We start from the raw sequence: 20411 nt of genomic DNA, 5'->3' as shown, positions 1-20411 counted from the left end.
TCAAAAAGCTTTACAGAAATAACAAAAAAAATATTTGGAATTGAACCCATAGCATTTCACTTATAAAAGATGCTGCTACATACTAATCATGCCAGTGCCTAAGGAAAATATACATAGTAGCAAAATTAGTAAGGCTCTAGAATTATTTGTGCAATCTTCTAACTTAGAATAAACATGCAAACCAGCAATGCCACTAATGATAAAATCACCTTGAATTCACTGTAAAACAAAAAACATACAACTTTTTAATTTTCACCAGATAAATACACAAAAGCTTTTTCTTCAAGGCTAAGTCAGAACAAAGTATGTCACCCTTAACGGTATTAAAAATCAGCAGGATCCAGCAGCAAAAACTGAAGCCTTTGGTCACACTTGTGAAAACAGACCAAGCAGGAATGAGAACAAAATGTACAAACAGAAAGGGAAAAGAATTCTCTGAAAAAGATGAACTCCAAAAAAAGGATTTAAAAGAATTAATGTGAATGTTTGAAGTGTCGAAGTATGTGTAGAGTTCTTTGACTTTTTACTGTGAGTATGGGTTTTGGCATTTTTTTGGTGTTTGCTGTTTTGTTGGTTTTTTTGTTGTTTGGATTGGTTTTTGGGTTTTTTATTTTTTTTCCAGGAGGGGAGAGGGAGAAAAAAATCCAATCAGCAGTCTCATCCTATATACTGTGGTGTTCTACGAATTTTCAAAATATGCCATTTAAAACTAATAGTAATAGTTCAAGCCTTAAATGTAAAACAATAGGAAAAAAGCAGAAACACAAAAACCCCTAAAACAATTCCTAAACCACAATTCCCCATGCTCATTATCACTCCTCATCTACCCTAATCAGCAACAAGATACCTGTTGTATCAAGATAAAAAGCTTCCTCCTGTTTGCACCAATCTAATTTCCAAGCAGAACACTAATAGAATTGAATACACCATTCTCACCGGATTCCTGATTTCAGCAAGACATAGTTATTGTCAAATAATAATAAACACTTCATTTTTACTTTTCCGCCACCCCATGCCAGGTAATACGGGCAGCTACCAACATTAATTGGTCCTTAATACCAGACTTGCCCCAGAAAAAATCCTGCATGTCTCCCCTTCTTATTCATTTAAGTATCCCCAGTGCTTCTCCTCCTCCCTTACTCCCCTGACCTGAGAAATTGAAGTCACAGATGCCACTCCAGCTCTGACCCGCACCACTTTTCTGTGTCTTTCACTCACATTTCAACAGCCTCTTTTCACTTTGCTGACCCCTTTTTTGCATGACATCATTCCTCCTCCTACTACTATTTTCATCTTTGTCTATGGCTCCCTCTGCTCCTCTTATCCTCAATTCTCCATCAAGCTCTACTGTCCTAAATGACATTGATCTTGGTGAGGCCAGGGTTATGTCTGATCTTGAGGAACACTTGAATCATGAAGGAACAGTAGTTTTTCCTGTTTATATCCACCATATCCAGATGAATTGCTGGCTGAGAAAAGGCAATACAGAGTTCCTGGGAAAATAGGCAGGTGGAATCCACTGCACTTTGTTGACTGAAGATCCTGAACAATTTATAATTACTAAGAATAAGGGGATTCAAGTTCAAAGAAGCACAGCTTCATAGAGACATCAGACCTTGGCTCTGTAGTTTTCTGAAATCTGCTTTAGCACAGAGTAGCCACTTTCAGGATTGAAGGATCTGGGTCAATTGGCCTTTTGCATGTCTGAGACAAATCTACAGATATTGCCTCAAACCACCCATTGCTTTCAGTGACTAAATGTTCCATTCTTTAATTGACTTTTCTTCAAAGAAAAACAACAACAACCCAAACCAGCTATGCTGGAATGAGTGATTACTTACACAAAACAGCCTTAAGCTATTAAAAAGAATCATGAAGTTTAACACTGGAATTTTTTATGCTCACATTTTTTGTATTTATTTTTTCAAATAGAGAAGACTGAACACTGGGATTTGAAAGCCCAGTGAAATTAACTGCTAGATGAATATCTTTTTTATGCCCAGAAAACCAAAATGCAAGGACTGAAAACAGGCAGAACAGTCTCAAAAATCTACAAATTTATCAAGAAACTTAGAAAAAACCAAAAATACTCCAGATCAGTTCTTTGTTCAACCTTGTAATAAATACTAAAAATTACCTATTAGAAAAATTGTATTCATAAATTGTTATGATCCACATGAATTAAGATATATCCAATCATATTTTTCTATTAAAACTGTAGCAGGTGGAACAAAATATCCCCTATAACTCTTATTAAAATTCATTGCATTATAAAACCATTTTCCAACACACTGCAATCATAAGAGGCAAGGCCCAAAATGAAGTTGATGTCTAATTCATCAACTGTACACTTTTGCTTTGTCATCTATATCTACACAAACTGCCGTCTGAATTTTCAGTGTGCATAATTGTTTTCTGTGTTTTCTTCTTTGTTCACATTGTTTTCTTCTTTGCTCCTTATAATAAGTGTGTCATCTAAATGTTAATTATTTCTGCAAGGTAAATAATTGTGTTCTATGCATTTTTGTATTTTTTCTTCTGCATGTTACCTGCATTGAATCCTTCTGCTAAATTAGCACCAGTATAGTTAAACCAGCATCTGTCAGTTACAAGCATCATTACTCCTGACTTATGGTTTCATAATAATTGCCTAAAGACTATATGACTTGACTATAAAGAAAAACCTGAAAATGTGAAATTACTGAAGACAAAATCAGGAGTAAAAACAATCTAGTGTTTTTGGTTTCTTAGCTATGCATTTGTTGGATGGGAAAAGAGATTATGAAGCCAGAAATACAACTATGAAAAGAGAAAATCTGAAACATTATGTGCTAGCATGAAACAGTTTCACCCATCCAAAATAGCTGCATGAGTACCAGGGTTGTTATCACCTTCTGACACAATGGGATTCTCTACAAGTCTGAGCTTAATTAGGTCTTACACCAGGCAGCCCCAAATTTTTTTCTGCATGCTGCACATAGTTTCTGTATATATCATATGCAAGCTGTCTCAGGCACTTCAAGCCTCAGGTTGCTCTTACAAAAGTTTATCTCAGAGTAGGATGGCTTGTAGAACAGACTGTCTCAGTTGGACAGACCTACAATGATTATCTAGTCTAACTGCCTGAACAATTCAGGGCTGACCAATTCTAAAGTGGGTTTTAGCAGAATTGTCCCAATGCCACTCAAACAGAAAGGCTTGGGATGTTGACCAGCACTCATGGAGGACTGTTCCTCTATGAGTGTTTGACTCCCCTAAAAATGAAAGAAATGTAAACAAATGCTTCCAAAGGTCCAAATGCTTCCAAAGTCTGAACCTGCTCTGGGGCAGCTCTGAACCATTCCCACACATCCCCTTGTCACTGGATACCAAGGAGTTGATCCCAGCACCATCCTCTCCACTCCCTCTCCTTAGAAAGCTGTAGAGAGCATTGGGGTCACTCCTCAGCCTCCTCTTCTCCAAAGGAGACAAGCTCAGAGATCTTTGCTGTCCCTCACAGGACACACCTACTTGAAGCCTAGTGCTTAGCTCTAAGGGGGGTTGGCTCTGGCTGGACACCAGGTGCCACCAAAGCTGTTCTGTCACTCCCTTCCTCAGAGGGACTGGGAAGAGAAAATAAAATGAAAGGCTCACGGGTTGGGATAATGGCAGGGAGAGATCACTCAGCAATGACCATAACAGGAAGAACTGACTCAACTCTGAAAAAAATTAATTACCAATAAAACCAAAGCAGGATAATGAGAAAATAAAAAACAAATCACCAAACATCTCAACTCACTTCTCCCTTCTCCCTGGGCTCAACTTCACTCACAAATTCTTTATACTCTGTTCCCACAGTGGCACAGGGGGCTGTGGAAGGGGGTTGCAGTCTGTTCAGCACCCATCTCTACCATTACTTCCTCCTCACAGGGTGGTCTCCTCACACTCTTCCTCTGCAGGGAAATTTAATCTCTGACACCTGGTCCACTCCCTGTCCTTCCTTCTGCACTGTCTGCAGGGCTGTTTCTCTCATATATTGTCACTAGTCCCTCTGGCTGCTGTTGTGCAGCAGCTTTGTCCTCTTCTTGAATGTGTTATCAGAGGCACCACCACCTTCCCTGATGAGCTCAGTCTTGGGGAGCCAGAGGGTCAGTCTTGGAGCCAGCTGGTATTGGCTTCACTGCACATGGGGGAAGCTTCCAGAAGCTACTCACAAAGGCCACTCCTGTGGTCCTCTTCTACTAAAACCCTGCCACACAAAGGCAATACAACTTATGTCTCACTAGCCTTCAAGAGATAAGAGATTGAACTTATTTCAGCAAATGGACCAAAGAGACAGAATGGGCTGATCCAGCAAACTGGAGCAGCTGGATGTGAACGGATGTGTTGTCCTTCAGGGTCCTTCCACAAGATAAAGAAGTTTGCCTTGAATGTAACAGCCTGGAACAACATTAGGCTCAGAAAGCCCAGCCAATTTGTAAATACACAATACTGGATCAAAAGAAAATTTCAACTTGTTATTATTCAGGCTTTATAAAATTAAACATGTCTTTCGTTTTGCTACTTGACTAAAAATTAGTGAGGGTGCTCAACTCTGTTTCAAGATCTACACAGTAGCTCTTCTAGAACTGCATACAGAGACTGGTAACACCCTTGGTTACAACAGAAATGTTTTAAATTTAATCTGAAGTAAACAATGTATCAGCGTTAATTTTGACAGATATAAAAATATTCTGTAAAAAAGTCTGCAGAGCACTTGTTTTAAGCATCCTGCTTAATCTATAAAACTTGTGCTTTTATCAGTACAGGTACAGTGCAGCAACAAATGAGATCAGTGTCCTTTCTCATCTACGTCCTAAGATAGCAATTTTTAATAATTAATATTTTATAAATTGAAAAGATACATTTTTAAAGCAATTTGATACAGATACTCTTCTGGGCATCTGTGGAAGAGGCTTTTAGCAATGCTCTTCTTTCTCGAAGAGCATGTTCCTTTGAAATACACATTTTCTTAGAAAGGGTGCCTTTCTCTATTTTCAGGACTGTACTTGGATGCTGTGGTGCGTCTTATCAGCTCAGTCATAGTCCATTGACTTGCATTTTCTAATGGGAAATGAATGTACACTTACTTTTGGATTACAAAAGGAAGATAATACAACAGAGTTGCAATGTTTTTGTCTGCAATGACAGAACACTTGCAATCCCAGAGATAATATTACCTGTTAGGTGCATGTAACCACCTCCCATTTCTATACTGATGATGCAGGGCTCTTGTCAGCCTTCCTATCTGCTTCATACAGAATCTGCAGCAAGAGTTTCCTAGATTCCATGGGACTGGGAGCCAAAGTTCAATTATCAACACTGGCCATTTGGACAACTACCTCAAAATCAAAAGGGGAAAAAATTTATTTGTAAGACCACTTAAGGGACAAGTGGGAGACCAGTGCACTAACCTGCTCAGTAATCTAGATGTTTATACAGAAGCAGAGGGCAACACAGCTAGAATAAAAATATAAAAAGGAATGAAATGCTCACAAAGGACAGGTAAGAAATGTAACTCAGCGCGAGTTGATGAAAAAAGCCTGTACTTGAAAGTAATGATGAAGTGGACAGATATGGTATGAGCCCATCTAAATTTGCAGCAGCACAAGAAAGGAATGCAGAAAAAGATTTGGCTGTTAGCATCTATCCCATGAGAAATACATCTCACTAGTGTCATGGTGGTGAGGAGAGGGAAAAAAAAAAGTAAAAGAAACTAATACAAAAGAGCCCCCTGAAATGAGTACTGTCTCTGAGACACATGAAGCCATTATTTCCATTTCCTCAGCATAGCACTCAGATGTGTTGCAGTGGCCAGTCTGGCATTTCAAAGAGGTACCAAATAGAAAGCTCCAGAGCAAAATAACAAACAGGATCTTTTCTGAGAGCAGAAAATTCAAAAGAAAAGAAATTATTTGGTTTTGCAGGGAGGAATGAAAGGCAGGAAGGGTTGCAGCCATTTTCAAATACAGGAGGACAATGAAAAAGCAGAAGACTCTCACAGCCATTAGAAACATATAAAGGAGTAATGGATTAGGTGATATCAAGGCTGATTAAGGTTAGACAAAAGCCAAACCCAAGATCATTTAAGTGCTGAGATAGATGCCTGGAGAAGCTGGGAAATCACTACTCAGAGGAACTGCACAGGTTTATCTGATTCTGCCTTCAGGCAAGGAGGACAGAAGGGTGACTGACTGCTCAAAGGCCTTTCCTGCCCTGTTTCCATGATTTCTATGATTCTGCTCTGCCTCTAGCTCCCTCTAAAGTGGGAATTAAATGTGACATATCTCTAACCCTACCTGTAATGGCAAGCAAAAATGACAACTAAGATGTGTATAAGGGCAAGAGATGGAAAGCTACACAAAGAAATACAGTTACTGGCACAATCAATGCCACCAAACATTGCAATATACATCCACACTTTCCTCACCATCAATACTTCTAGCATTTATAAATTATCTGATAATCTAACATAGATTTCAATTTCTTGAGTGAGTATCAGTGCAGTCCTAAATAAATCTTGAGCAAACAATATAAAAAGTAAGAGAGGTCAGCCTGTCACACTAATTTAAAATGTGTTTTAAATTAATGAAATTCAAGATACTTTACTTTTCCTATCCATAATAAAATAAACCTCAAAAGCAGAAGATATTGCAAATACTCTCCTTCAACCCTTTCAATTTCTTCTAGAATTGAAAGGACTTATCATGGAAGAAATAAAGATAATTCCTGTGACAGAGCTAGAGATTTTAGTGCTTTAATACAACATTGCCACCACTTCATGCTATCTAACACACATGCAATTTCCCCCCGTGTAAATAACATCAGAGACCTTACTACTGTGTCTCACCCATTTATTTTTCCATCTTTGATAAAAACTGCATCTTGCAGGTTTCAGTTTGAGTTCTTCACTGCAGTCATGTACTTTATGTATTTCCCTATTATTATTTCCAGACTATGATTCTGCAACATGAATATGTAGGCAGATTTGGGCACTCAAGAATCAGAGAGACAAAAGGATTCTGTTAATTCTCCACAGCCACATCCCTTCCCTTTCTCCTAAATGAGAGCAATACAGATTACATACACTCCACATCTGTAATACAAATGTACGTAAAGACCTGACACAGATTCCAGTTTACTTTTCCAAACATCAAGTAAGAAATTCACTACCTCTGTTATAAAGACTTTAAACTACAAAAATAACCACAGAAAAAAATCACTTTGACTAAGTTACCACCAAACTTGGCCTCATAAAAAAGGAGTCTATATTTTTTTTTATTAAAATTAAGGTTTTCTATCAGGCCCTTGAAAAAAAATGGTTCTTCCTTCCATGCTGAACTTTTTATTAATTTCATTATAAATTAAGAACATGCTTCATATTCAAATTATAGCACAAAAAAAGATATGGCTAGAACATTTGCAACTTATTTTTTGTCTTTTAGAGCTATTTAATACTGTGTTCTTATTAAAATCTCTGATTGTATTACTTAAAACAGAAATTATCTAACATAAAAATTGAATTATTCTTTTTAATATCCTGCAGCCACTAATTGATAGTTAGAGAAAGTGAGAAGCTACTATTATCCTAGTCTCATCCAGAAGTAAAACTGAGGTAAAAAAGCTAAACCACCTGCCCAGTGTTACACTGTGTGTCATGCAGGCCTGAAATCAGACCATGATTCTGCATGTCAGGCATAGCATTGAATTTTGTGAGTCTTTGTAGGACTTGGGCATCTGTCTCAAAGGAACTGTCTAACCATTTCTTTGTCTTATTATGTTACATCAAAAAAGTGCTAAATCTGTGCTCCCCAGAAATGATTAATATTTGTCTTTAAGCATTTCAAAATACAGAAAAAGAGAAACATTTCAAAACAGAGAAAGAGAAAAACCAAAAAAAGTCAGTAGATCTAGTTAATCTATCATGATATCTAAACCAATTACCTTACAAGCTGTCAGGCACAGATTTACAGTGACACAAGAAAAAAATTATCTTGAACATTTTTAAGAGTGTAGCATCTTTGCTCATTCAGTCCTATGACAAAGAATGTTAAAAGTACTCCTAAAAAATATAAAATTATGCTGGGACTGTGGCTTTTCAAGGGCTTTCTCTGTCCCTTGCTATTCTATTCCAAACCCTTCACTTCCTGTACTTCTAGTGCAGTTAAAACAAACATAAGACCTACCTTGATTGTACTAGTGTGTGCACCAGGATATTCCTTTTCCTCCAGTGTTGACCAACGTTGTATAAATTTCGACACCACGGGATCATCATAGTCAACTATCTGAAATCCTGAGACATTAGCTCCTCCAAACTGAATTTTCGACAAATCTCCATCAGTAAATCCCTGAGCACAGAAAAAATTGTCTGTTATTTTAATAGTTTTGGCAGTTCTCTCAATAGTGTATAAAAAGCAAAAGTTACCATATGACCTCTACTGCAGAACAGTAAGCCAACATTTCCCTCAAACTGGATCCAACTTAAACCCTGGGCTGCCAGGATTAAGTCATCAGCTCCACCAAACAGCAATGCTTCTTGCTGCCCACTAGACAAACACTTCTATGCTGAGCCAGGGCTGAGTGGACAGACCTGTCCTTGCCATCCTAAACATCCTGTTAATTTTAACTGGACCAGTTAGGTGAGAAAAGGAACACGAGACATGAGTAACAGGCAAGCAGGTTTTAGGCAGGAATACTTACAGCCACAGCTGTATCCTCTCTTTTAGGAACTCCAAAGCATGTGGAAGGACTTGCCATCTCTACTGCCTCAACCCTCAAAGACAAAGAACTACTTCCCATTCTTAAAAAAAGTTCTTGTGTTGTGTTTTCTGTGATTCAACTTCACCCAAATAACCACACAAAGGCATTTACATGAAATAATGATGTCAGACACTTCATTATAAATGCATGCTGTGAGTGAATACAAAAAAAGCAGCAAATTCAAACCACACTATCAGAAGTTGCTATAATTGCCATACGAGATGCTCTTTAATTACTGTATATTAATGATCCTCATGTGTTGTTGCCTGGAAATACAGACACTTCTACACTGATCATGTAACTTGATATTAATTGTATATTCAAACCTCTTCTCCATCTATCAGCATTTCTTAATTTTCAAAATAGATCAATTTCTTGAATGACTGATCAGACTGGAGGAGACTATTACTACAGTCCAAAAAGAAGAAAGCAGGTGGATTCAGTGAAGATATGATTCAAATACTATACTTCTGGCAGAGAAAAACAAATTTTCAAATCACTTCCATAAACACTTTATACATGATATTAAATAGCTTTAAAACATAAGATTCAGTAATTTTTAGATCTTATGGACTTACTGTTACAAATTTAAAGCAATGGTTAAAATAGCAACCAGTTAACATCATGAAATCCACTGGGCACATTTTAGAAAATTTCCCTTAAGACTCAAAATACTGTTTATGCAACATTTGCAATGCAAACCACAGATGTCTAACAGATAATTCCTCACATTTTGTAAGACTTTTATGCCTGCTTTATGAATATCAGCACCTCAATTTCTTTATCCAAAAATTAGTTATTAAGATATAGGAATGAAACCCCAGTGTTCAGCTTTTAAAGAGGCATTTAAAGCACAATATTTCTTCACACCATGGCACCCACATGACTCTTCAGAGCTCTGCCTGCCTGGAGGGGGAAGAGTTTCCATCAAAGGCCAGGGGGAGTCAGGGGTTATGCCTCAAGGGCCAGAGACACACCATGCTGCTTCTGTTTCCTCAGGCTCCTCAAAGCACTATGGCAGACAGTGTCAATTGGGGCACTGCTGGAATTTATATCAAACACTGTCACAGTTCAAGATAAATGATGAAAAAAATTGTTTGGTGGCACTTACACTATACAACCCCCAAAAATCTTTTCTTGACCAGGATAACTGAGATTTAGTCGCGCAGAATTTGCTTTGCCTATTACAAAAAAGGTCTGGATCAGTTCCTCCAGCTTCAGTAATTAGGTTTTTATAGACTTTAATATCAATAAAATGGCCCTTCACCTTTAGACAATTCCAAAAACATTCTCTTGACAGAATTTAGTGAGTTTTCTGAGCTTTCCCTGCATCAACACTATTAGCTATACAGTCTGATCACCTGTGTTCAAGAAAACATGAATTCAGACTGATCACCCAGCCAACCTGAGGGATGAAAAGTGGAAATCTGAGACTCACTAGTCTAGCAGAATGAAACGTGAGAACTGTGATTCTCAAGTAGCTTAAAAGTCGTAAGAGAAATCATCACTTTGCTGAATGAATGTATCATCCTATGATGCAGAAAGTTATTTCTCTATTTTACATACCCTCTTTTTCTAAATTATGTAGAAAAAGAGAAGTTCTATTGAAGGTGCTGAGCAACCTTTATCCCATTGATGGGAATATGATAAGAGGTATTTAAAGCCTGAAAATCTCAGCCAATAAACAAATATAATCTCAACACAAGCATTAATTTAGCAAGGATAAAAATATTTAGCTTTTTTTCTGTTTTCTGAGGTGTATTCAAAACAAAATACTAGCTGATGTGCTTCCACAAACAGTGAAATGAGCAACATAGGTATTTTAAACACTAAGAATGCTTACCAGGTTTGCAATGATATAGTGGTATCCTTTAACATGTTTACCAATTGTGATAACCTGTAAAAAAATAAGAAATAGCCCCATAATGGAGAATGTTCACCTGGTATACAGACAAAGATTGAAAGGTACAAAATGCAGTGTGATGTAAAAATTTTTTAGTGTTAATGCCATGCAATGCTGAGTTTGTGTGCTGCTTTATCCTTTATTTTACCTAATGCACCACTGAGCATACCCTTTGCTGCTAGAAATCAGCCACATTGAAGTCCCAAGAGGGAGAGTCCCTCCAGACACAGGTGCTGAATGCTGATTGCTGTGGTGTGTATCAGGGCACAACCAGCCAGGAGAGAGCAGGCATCACGTGCCAGAAACACTGTGCCTCACAGACTCCTGCTGCATTCTGCCCACTGACATTCATGAGTTATGAGGAAACCTTGCAAAGTTCAAATTGTTTATCACCCTAAGTCTTCCTCACCATCTCCCTTCAAAGCCAGCTGGTGGTTTCTCAGCAGTCTCTGCTGGCACACCTGTAGCATGGATTCTTCTCCCAAATAAACTCAACTAAGACTAGGTCTGCATGGGGAAGTTTGCATTTTGAAGCTAAGCACTTCTCCAGAGGAAGGATGTGCAAGAAAAGAGGAGTCTAGAGGTTTATTCCGTCTTTTGAACAATGAACTTAATTTAAGAGAGGATGACATTAATTTCCTCTTTTAACATATAGCTAAAATATTCAGACTAGGTATCCTGAAACTTACATCAGGGTACTACTGAACAGCATTCCACATACTTGACTTAATGAAGTTACAGAAATAAAACTGAAAGCAGTTTTAACACTGAGTTTACATACTAGAGCTTGAGACTGAGAGGGATCACATTACTTTGGCCATGGAAGTAATTAAATTGTTGCTCTTTTGAGGTCAATATATATATATATATATATATGTGATATATGAACTTAAGTATCCTAAAACAATTACCAGGATCAGACTACTTAAAACTAAATACTTATTAAGGGGTTTAAGTAAGAAATATTTTCAAGGTGTGTTTCTTACATTGCTGCTGCTTCCAAAGAAATTTCAGTTATACCAAGTAGATTAGCTCTTCTGTATGAAATATTTCTTCATCATTGGTACCTGAGAAGACAACCAGCAGCTGCAAGCCTCTGAATTAATGCTCAGTAACTCTGCTCTAGCTGCCACTGGGTACTCTTTTATTAACCCAGCTTGCTGAAACTTCAAGGATGCTGCCAGTTAAAACTAAGAAAATTCAGTGGTAGTACCAAAAGCCACGATGAAGGAGCTGTGCACACAAAAGCTATTCAGCAGCTCAGAGGACCTTCTCTAGCAGGGATAGACAAGTAGTGGCAGTAATTACAGAGTTGCCTAAAGGGTGTTATCCGGGTGAAATGTGATTCTGCAAAGGAAGCTGCCTGAGAAGAGACAGAAGCCATTTAATGAAGAGCATGGTAACACAGACTTGCCAGATCAGAGAAGAGGAATATAAACTAGACTGAACAGAGCTGGGGAACTGAAATAATTTTCAACTCACATGAAACATTGAAATCTGAAGAGAAACTATAACACAAGACCAAAAACAGGAATGATAAAGCAACTTGGCAAATATATTTTCTGCCTATACAAAGATCCAAGGGCTACAGTGTAACTGGGTAAACCTGAGGCTGTCACCTCAGCTTAAAATATTTGCAAGGTAAATCAAAGCAAAATGAAAAGATTTGTTCAATAATGGAACGCAAGGAAGGAAGTGAAGAAATTGTTCCTTTCTGTATCGAGCAATGCAAATAGTACTTTGGGATTCAAGGAAAATATGGTTAACAGAAACCCTGTTGCATTTCTTGCAGTAGAAATACACAGAAAAAGGGATACTGATATGATGTGTCTACTTCAGGCATCCTCATAAAATGAAGGAAATATCTGAGGGTCTTTATCAGGGCAGTAATTAAAGTAATTTTTCAAGAAATAAATCTTGTAGCAAATCAAGACCTGAAGTACATTGCTATTAGGAAAGAAAATCAGAACACACTCGAAGTACACTTGCAGGCCAAGAAATCCATTGCTCAACATTTCATTTCAAGAGAATGAGAAAATTATTAGAGAATCAGTTAGACTTTCTTTTGTAAATAGAAAGTGGGTTTACCTTTAAATGTAAGGAATGGAACTTACTGATTGGAAGGATAATGGGCTTAAAAACCAGACCAAAGTGCAGAAACAACTAGGCTATCTTCTGAAGACAATTCCAAGACTTAACCCAGTTGGGACAGCTGCAAACAGTTTAAGAGAACATATTCCAGGGCAGACCAGTAAATTATTTAGAGGAGAACAATTAACCAGAGTTATATTAACTGTCCTGTGAGGCTGATTTGGTTGTTATCTAGGATTCTTCAGTGACATACAAATCAAAACAGCAGAAACAAAAGCTTAGCCAGCTGTATGTCTGAGGAGTAGCACAAGTCTGTGGGGATAAGCTGAGAAACTCTAAAGGTCTAAAAAAGGCAGAATCCATCAAAGTCCAACTAGGGCAAGAAAAATATCCCAGAAATGCAATCCAAATAAGAAGCAGACAAAGACGAAAATAGGTCTATTATGAAACAAAGACTGTAAAAATGAGCCGTAACTGAAGGGAAAAGAGAGTTCTTGTCTATAAAAAGTGGCTGAAAGGTGAAACTAAAGAAAAGTACAGTCAGCCAAAGTTTCACATCAGAAGTTATAATGAACATTACATACTTATTTTAAAAAGAATGTATAGGATAGTAAGATAAATGCTAAAAATAGTCTTGTCAAGATCGAAACATGTCAAAGCAGTATCTTTCTTTTTTCTGGTCTGACAATCAAGAAACAGCAAGATGTGACATCCTGAGTCTAAAAAGGTGATTGTTCTGTAGAACATCATTAGAAACTCACAAGAGACATGGACAAGAGAAAAAGTCACTACTGTAAGGTAGGTAAAGAATCATTTGAAAAGCCCCACAGAACCAAATGAAGATGACCTATAAGGACTACTTATGTCAAACATTGCCCTACATTGTACATTTCTTGACATTGATAAGTCAGAAAATGATTTTTAAAAATTGCAGATGATAGACAGATCAAACTCTCAGAGATTAAATGCTCTTGAGAACAGGATCAAATTCAAATTTATCTTGAAAATCAGAAAAAGAGTTTGTGGCTATGAATTCCAAATAAAACACACAAACACAATGTACTGCATTAAGGACACTGCTCATTGTCTGAGCCTCCTCAAAATATAACGACCTTCAAAACAAAGACCAAAATAACAAGCCCTTCAAAAAACCTTCAAACAAATACATCCATACTCTGATGATACATCCCTCCTGATGCTGCACAGTCTCACATGATGAAGCTCAAGCCAACAGGGAACTATCCTTACAATTTTCCATTGTGCTCTGCTTGCATGAAAAGTAGGAAGGTACAGAGCCAGTAAGAACTTCCTAGGCTCTAGGACTGAAGTGGCAGATTTCAAAGTACTGCAGTAATTTGAATCAGAGAACCATGATAGTGTTGCTAAAAAGATGATTTTTTTTTTAAGTCATTTTGGCAAATAATTTTCATGGGTGGAGAGAAGACAGATTTTGCTGTTCTTTTTAAAGCTCAGGAGGCGTTAGCTATGAAAAACAGCATCCAATTTTGGTTAGCACACTTTAAGAGTGATATAAAATGAAGAGACAAGCAAGGAAAGTACAAATGACAAAAAGCTTCAAAACACAAATTTCAAAGGGCATTAAATGAGGAAGAGAAGCTGCGATACAGTCTTCCCTATACATAAAAGGTTCTCAGAAAATGCATTAGAGGGAGAAAATACCTTCTAGGTGTAAAAAGAACTAATCCTTAGACATAACTACCTGTATCAGACCAGATATAATAGTGTTGCAACTATGTATAATACAGTATACTACTTAGGCTGTAAAAGAGTCTGAACAAGGTATTTAGTAAATTAGTGCTTTTCTTTTAAATAACCAGGATAGAAAACTATACAGGATCATCCAGATAGAATTATCTTGCCTTTGGGCAAAGGTAGGGATAATAGGATTTGTGTGTTCACTTTCTCCCTGGCACATGTACAGTCCTCAATACAAACCTGTGACTGCCAAATGATTCATAACAATCACAAAAATACCATGAAAACAAATGAACTCATTACATTTACTTATAGAACACTGCTAACTGCTGTCACTGAAGAAAGGAGAACAGCAAACCTGATCAACAATGTCGTTGACTTTATCGCGCTCACAGTCCAAAATTACTCGTCTTTCCTTTTTTACCTCTAGATCTTGAAACAGTGAACGGTAAGTTTCATCTTTTCTCTCATTGTTAATATTTCCTACATTGATAGCAGTCACTTGCCATTTCTTTTCAGCAGCAGAATCCAGCACAGCTTGCAACGTTGATAAGCCTAGCAAAGCACAGGAGAAAACAGAAGATATGACTGATGACTGACAAAGCTTCAGGAATTAACAAGCTTCTACAATGTGATTTGTGAGATCACTTATTTAAGTTCTCCTGTAAATTGTTTGACCTGTCACAAGTAGGTAGAAATCAGATACTAAGATATATGTGGGTCAAATTAATTATTATTGCATAAAACTTCCATTTGCATCACTGCAAGGCATCAAGGTAAAGCCTCATAAGTGCAACCTTTAGGTTTGGCCCAATTTCTTCAGAATTGGATTTCATTGTTTTCACTGATCCGCTGCTGGAATTCCACATAGTGGGAAAGAGATCTTCTAGGAGAGGAGTGATCCAATTAGAGCAAAAGGATCAGCCACCTATTACAAAAAGGATGAGCCTTATTAAAGGATCAGCTGCTTAAACAACAGCTATTGAACAGCTTTGGTTCCCAGCACTTGAGCAGTGCTGTATCTAAGCCCAGACCTCACTGAAGTCTATGGCAGAATTCCCATGTTCTGCAATGATGGTAATGGATTTATTATTTCTGTTGCCTACAGTCACATCCCTGATTAGGAAAGATGTGCTGAGATATATTTTTCCCTATAGATAAGCAGGCTCAATGCTAACACCTACAAGCAGTGTAGAGAAGTTTGCTTCCATCTCGTACCTTTAGCAAGTTCCTGATAGGAAGCTGCAATGTTTGCACAGATGCAACTGCCTGGGATATACTGTAAAACCAGTGAAGATTTTACTTGACATATTTTACTTTTTAGGGATGAGGTAATGTAGTAGAGAAATATGAAAATTACTGCTGGAAATTAATTCCTGCTATACAAAAAGTACAATTTTAATGACTTCCAGCAGTACAAGAATGAGACTTATCATGTTTCAATTCCTACCAGAGAATTCTACATGATTCTAGAGAGCAGTTTTAGGGATACCAGATACTATTATAAAGAAAAACAAAATAGACTTTCTTATGAGTGAACTGACATTTTTGCCCATTCTTCTCTCCTGAAACCATCAAACATCAGGAGTCATTTCTTTTAGACAAATTCTGATGTGGTATGTAAAGGGAGCTTAAGGTATAACTTTCATGAGAAATAATAGTGGTTATACCCATAAATATAGAAGAAGAGCACTGAAAATTAATTTCTCACACAGTGTGTAGGCATAATATTAAATAAGGATTGGTCAGTGTTTAGCAATTCATCTTCATCAGTGAAAATGGTAAAGACATACAGCACTACACAAGACTGGTCATCAGCAAAGGCAGAAAATGGCAGGCTTCCAAAAGCATAAATTGAATTATTATCTTATATAATTCTGGTTTGCCAAGTCTCTTTAAGAAAGACTGATATTAAGTTTTGTATGTCATGTAAGGAATATTTAAAATCACAGATAACTACAGTCCGCTGGTACATATAATCTATTTCAAATCCCGAAGATGAATATGGAGAACTTGTGTTAAAAGGGAAAGATTAGTGATGTAAGCAAACTGAGATGTAGGGAGCATCTTAAAACACTGAAAAGCACGAAAGTATGTTTAAACCTCAAAATACTGCTTGAAATGATGAATTAAAATTTATAAAAAAGACAAATCAGCCAAACTGATGCCGTTTATTCTGAATAATTGTTTCAAATATCATGTAGCAGATTTCAGGTCCTCCAACCTGTCTAAATTTCCTCTGAGTTAAACAATCTCACCTAGGCACAAATTATTAAGGACTACTAATGCAAAGGGTTTTTATATTTTACTCCTCTAATCTTCTGTTTTTCCCAGGGTTTCTCTTTTCTTGACATACTCTCTCCAGAGATATCAAATGGCTGCCTGGATTGCTTGCTTTATTTTTGTTTTTGTGGCAGATTTGTCATCCCCATACAGCTTAGCTTATTCTGATGATGATTTTGCATGTTGCAAAATCACAAGCAAAAACACAACAACCAAACAGAAAGGATTTGCAGCAATACTTTTGTGAAAGTGAAATTTTCAAGAAAGTAGTAACAAAAGTGGGAGACTCAGCAGAGAAGAAAAGTCCAGCAACTTCAGTTGCTATTTTTTAAGCTGCATGAGCACTTCTGCCTGGGAAACTCATGTCCTGAACCTCTTTTGGTTATCATGAGACAAACTTTTAAAGCAGTGAGCTTTGAAAAGAAAGATGGAAGAGAAGCTGAATAACTTAGCAATTCTTTTACAGATAGAATCTTACAATAATGCTACTACTTTTTCCAAAACTTAGTGTTAGTAATGGCAGAGAGGATGTAAGGATGGTAACTACTCCACATTCCATGAGAATAACTACTGCATTAAGGCAGAAATAGCTTGGGCACACATCTACTGAACCGCCTCACTCCTCAAGGACAGGAATGACAGCAAATTGCCCTGGACTTCAGCCAGTCAGTCCCTAAACACAGAAGTGCTCCAACACCAGCAATAAACAATTCTTTAGGAATAAGTCACCAAACTAATTCTTATTAGCCTTTATAGTTTCCATTAAGTTAAGTAAGTCTCTTTGCCTTAACATTTTCAATCCTACATCATTCCTTAAATATACATCATTGTCACTACATTAACAGGCAAAGTGCTTAAAGGAACAGCGGACTTGTGTATGTGGAATTTGATGTCAATGTAGCTGGCTACAAACTGCTCAACTCTGCAATCTGACCTCATGCAACCTGGGGGGAGCACTGAGGAGCAAAGATTTACTCCACATAAGGGCAGGAGTTGCATGCCTTGGAGCTTGTTACCACTGGGGTGCCTTGCCACAATTAAAATCAAGAGGTAAATAAAAAAGGAAGAACCTAAGGGTGGGTAGAAAGAACAACGTGATGCTGATATTCCTGGTAAGATCCAGACAGTGCAGCTCACAAGAACTAGGTGTTTTTCAGTATTTCCTAAATATAAATCACATGCAGGTCACATTCTGCCCACTGCTAGATGATTGACACAGTACTGGCTGAGAAATAGCTTTACATCTGTCCTTTCTAAAAAGACAGTAAATGTTTCTGATTCTAATGTGAATTTGAAAAGGAACTGCCAGAGAAATGAGCTTAGCCTTCATTGTTCCATGTGACATTACCTTTGGAGGTTACACACCAGGATTAGCTCTTCTAACTGGAATGCTTACAAAAGTGATACAGAACTCTCTAGAGGAGACCCCTTCAGCTTCTGAACATCATATATAAAATGGCATCAGAATGCAGGGAATTTAAAGTCACCCCATTACTCAACAAAAGATAGTGTGGTATGCTTTAACTCTATTAGCATTTTATAATTTAAAATGCATTTAGTATTTAACTCTGACCAATGAACATGCAGAAAAGCCACAAAATAGCCTCTTTAAAGGGAACAGGAGCAGGTAAGATAGAAGAGATAGCCAAGGACTACTAGATGAGGACAACCTGAAAGCAGAATTATAAAAATGGAATTCCAGAAAAAGCAATCAAAAACCCCACCTTTTCTGGATAAAGCTGTTTCTTCTTACAAAATTAATTGATACACCACAATTTGCCAGTGACATTTTCAAGTTCATAAAATGTTATATTATTACTACTACAGCCACAAAAGGGCATGAGAAGGCTGTATGGTGGAGTTAATTGATCTTGAGCACTGGGTTTGGGTTTATCAACATCAACAATACAATCCAAGCTCATCAGAGGCAAGGAACTTGATACGAAAAGCAGTCTCCAAAGAAGCAGGGATTGACTGCATCCAAGATTTATTGTTTGCTTGGTGCCCAACTATGGATTTTGCATACATGGAGTGAATCTGTGGTAGCAGACAGCCCTTCATGCTCAGACTTTTTTTTTTTCTTCTTTGATGTTTCTTTAACAAAAAAAGAAAAAAATTTACATAGAAACTGTTTCACAACATGTGACTAATCTCACATTGCTTAAGAGCTGCAATTCTATTAATGCATACCATAATAATTTCATTCTCATCTGAACAATTTTGTCTCTGTCCCAAAAGCTCATTTCTAAATGCAAGAAACACTATTCAATTACACTTACACTTGTTGGAGGTAAATATTTCTTCCATTATTTACTTATCTAATATGAATTCCAGATTTCAATGAGATACACCTGCCAAACAGGGTACAGGTAAATAGTACCACAGCTTACCTCTGTCACTGTCATACAAATATGCAAACTTGGTCCACTGATAGTATTCAATCAAGCTAAGAAGAGCTCCCTTGAGGTCAGGTCTCATCTGAATGACAAAGGGATGTGTTCCATCTGTTGGGAAGCTGGGAGTTATGAAGGAGACATGAAGAGTCCCACAGAATGATGTTATGGTATTTACAGACTTCTTGTCATAGAATCCAAAAATAGCAAAGACTCCTCTTGAAAACTGGGAGCAGACTAGAAAGAAGAAAGACAGAAAATTAGCAGGAGAATGTATTTTTAAAAATTATTGAAAATTATTGAAATTTTAAAAAATTATTGAAAAATGTATGTATATATATACATTATGAGAAATGTATGTCAGAAAAGTATCTGATCACATAAATATCAGGCAAAAAAATAATACTCTGCTATGGAGATAATTTGTTAGCATTACCAATCAGTAATAAAAAACCTACACTAGAAAAAAACAAAAAAAGAAAGTATCAGTGGTGCACACTCCTAGATGATAAATGCAGAAATAAAACTCACCAACTTACTCTTAAATTCAATTTATGTTGTAAAGAACAGTGATGACAGACATCAATGGCAGTTGCAATTCAAAAAATGAGGCATTATGACCATACATAGCATTATGGAAATAGATAATATTTTGTCATGTTAAAAATAAACTGCCTCTGAGGTCAAGACTCACTGAGCTTTGTACAAAATACTTTAAATAACTTTCCATTTGTGAAAACGCAAAGCCAAAACTGAACTCCAATCTATCAAGAGCAGTAAGAAGTCCATTTGCTTTAAAGCCCTCCTGTATCAATGCATTATTTTAATCCCTGCTTTGTAGGACTCAGCAAAAGCTGGTCCTTCTGGCTGACACTTGCGGTCATGTTGCAGGAAGAATAACCTCATAGGTGTAAATATCATGCTGATCATTCACTTTTTATCTGGAGACAATTCAATCCAGTTGATGAATGTGACTGACCACAACAGCCTGTGCAGAAGAGCTGGTTCTTTCTGGGCTATTCCTTTCTTTGAGACTGCAGGGCATACTAGTGCCTAAGTTCTAAAGCCAGGGTACAAGAAGGAAATATTAATCTCTGATTAATTCACACTTATCACTTATGCATTCTTTGGTTTGCAGAGTCACCTTGAGCAAGACACATCCTTCTAGAGACACCTGACCTGCTTATAGACAGAAATCACAGTGTAATTGATGCTAATTTTGCCCAGCCATTTAGTACACTAATCCT

General features: G+C 37.2%; 1 protein-coding gene across 4 annotated transcripts in view; it reads right to left on the bottom strand.

Annotated features, from left to right (window-relative positions):
* GRIA2 (glutamate ionotropic receptor AMPA type subunit 2) overlaps window positions 1-20411 on the bottom strand; it is an 88075-nt gene that overhangs the window by 27843 nt on the left and 39821 nt on the right. For all 4 annotated transcript variants that reach the window (XR_012580426.1, XM_005486327.4, XM_005486331.4 and 1 more), the window contains exons 3-6: window positions 19162-19401; window positions 14847-15043; window positions 10622-10675; window positions 8205-8366 (exon numbers count right to left, since the gene is read on the bottom strand). Coding sequence is in view for 3 of the 4 variants with exons in the window: in XM_005486327.4 (XP_005486384.1) it covers window positions 8205-8366; window positions 10622-10675; window positions 14847-15043; window positions 19162-19401 (653 nt within the window). In the remaining variant the exon portion in view is untranslated. The remainder of the gene's footprint in view (window positions 1-8204; window positions 8367-10621; window positions 10676-14846; window positions 15044-19161; window positions 19402-20411) is intronic.

This window comes from Zonotrichia albicollis, chromosome 5 (assembly GCF_047830755.1).
Source record: "Zonotrichia albicollis isolate bZonAlb1 chromosome 5, bZonAlb1.hap1, whole genome shotgun sequence".
NCBI classification, from domain to species: domain Eukaryota; kingdom Metazoa; phylum Chordata; class Aves; order Passeriformes; family Passerellidae; genus Zonotrichia; species Zonotrichia albicollis.
Note: the sequence above shows the minus strand (reverse complement) of the source record. Positions and strands in the feature narration are given on the sequence as shown.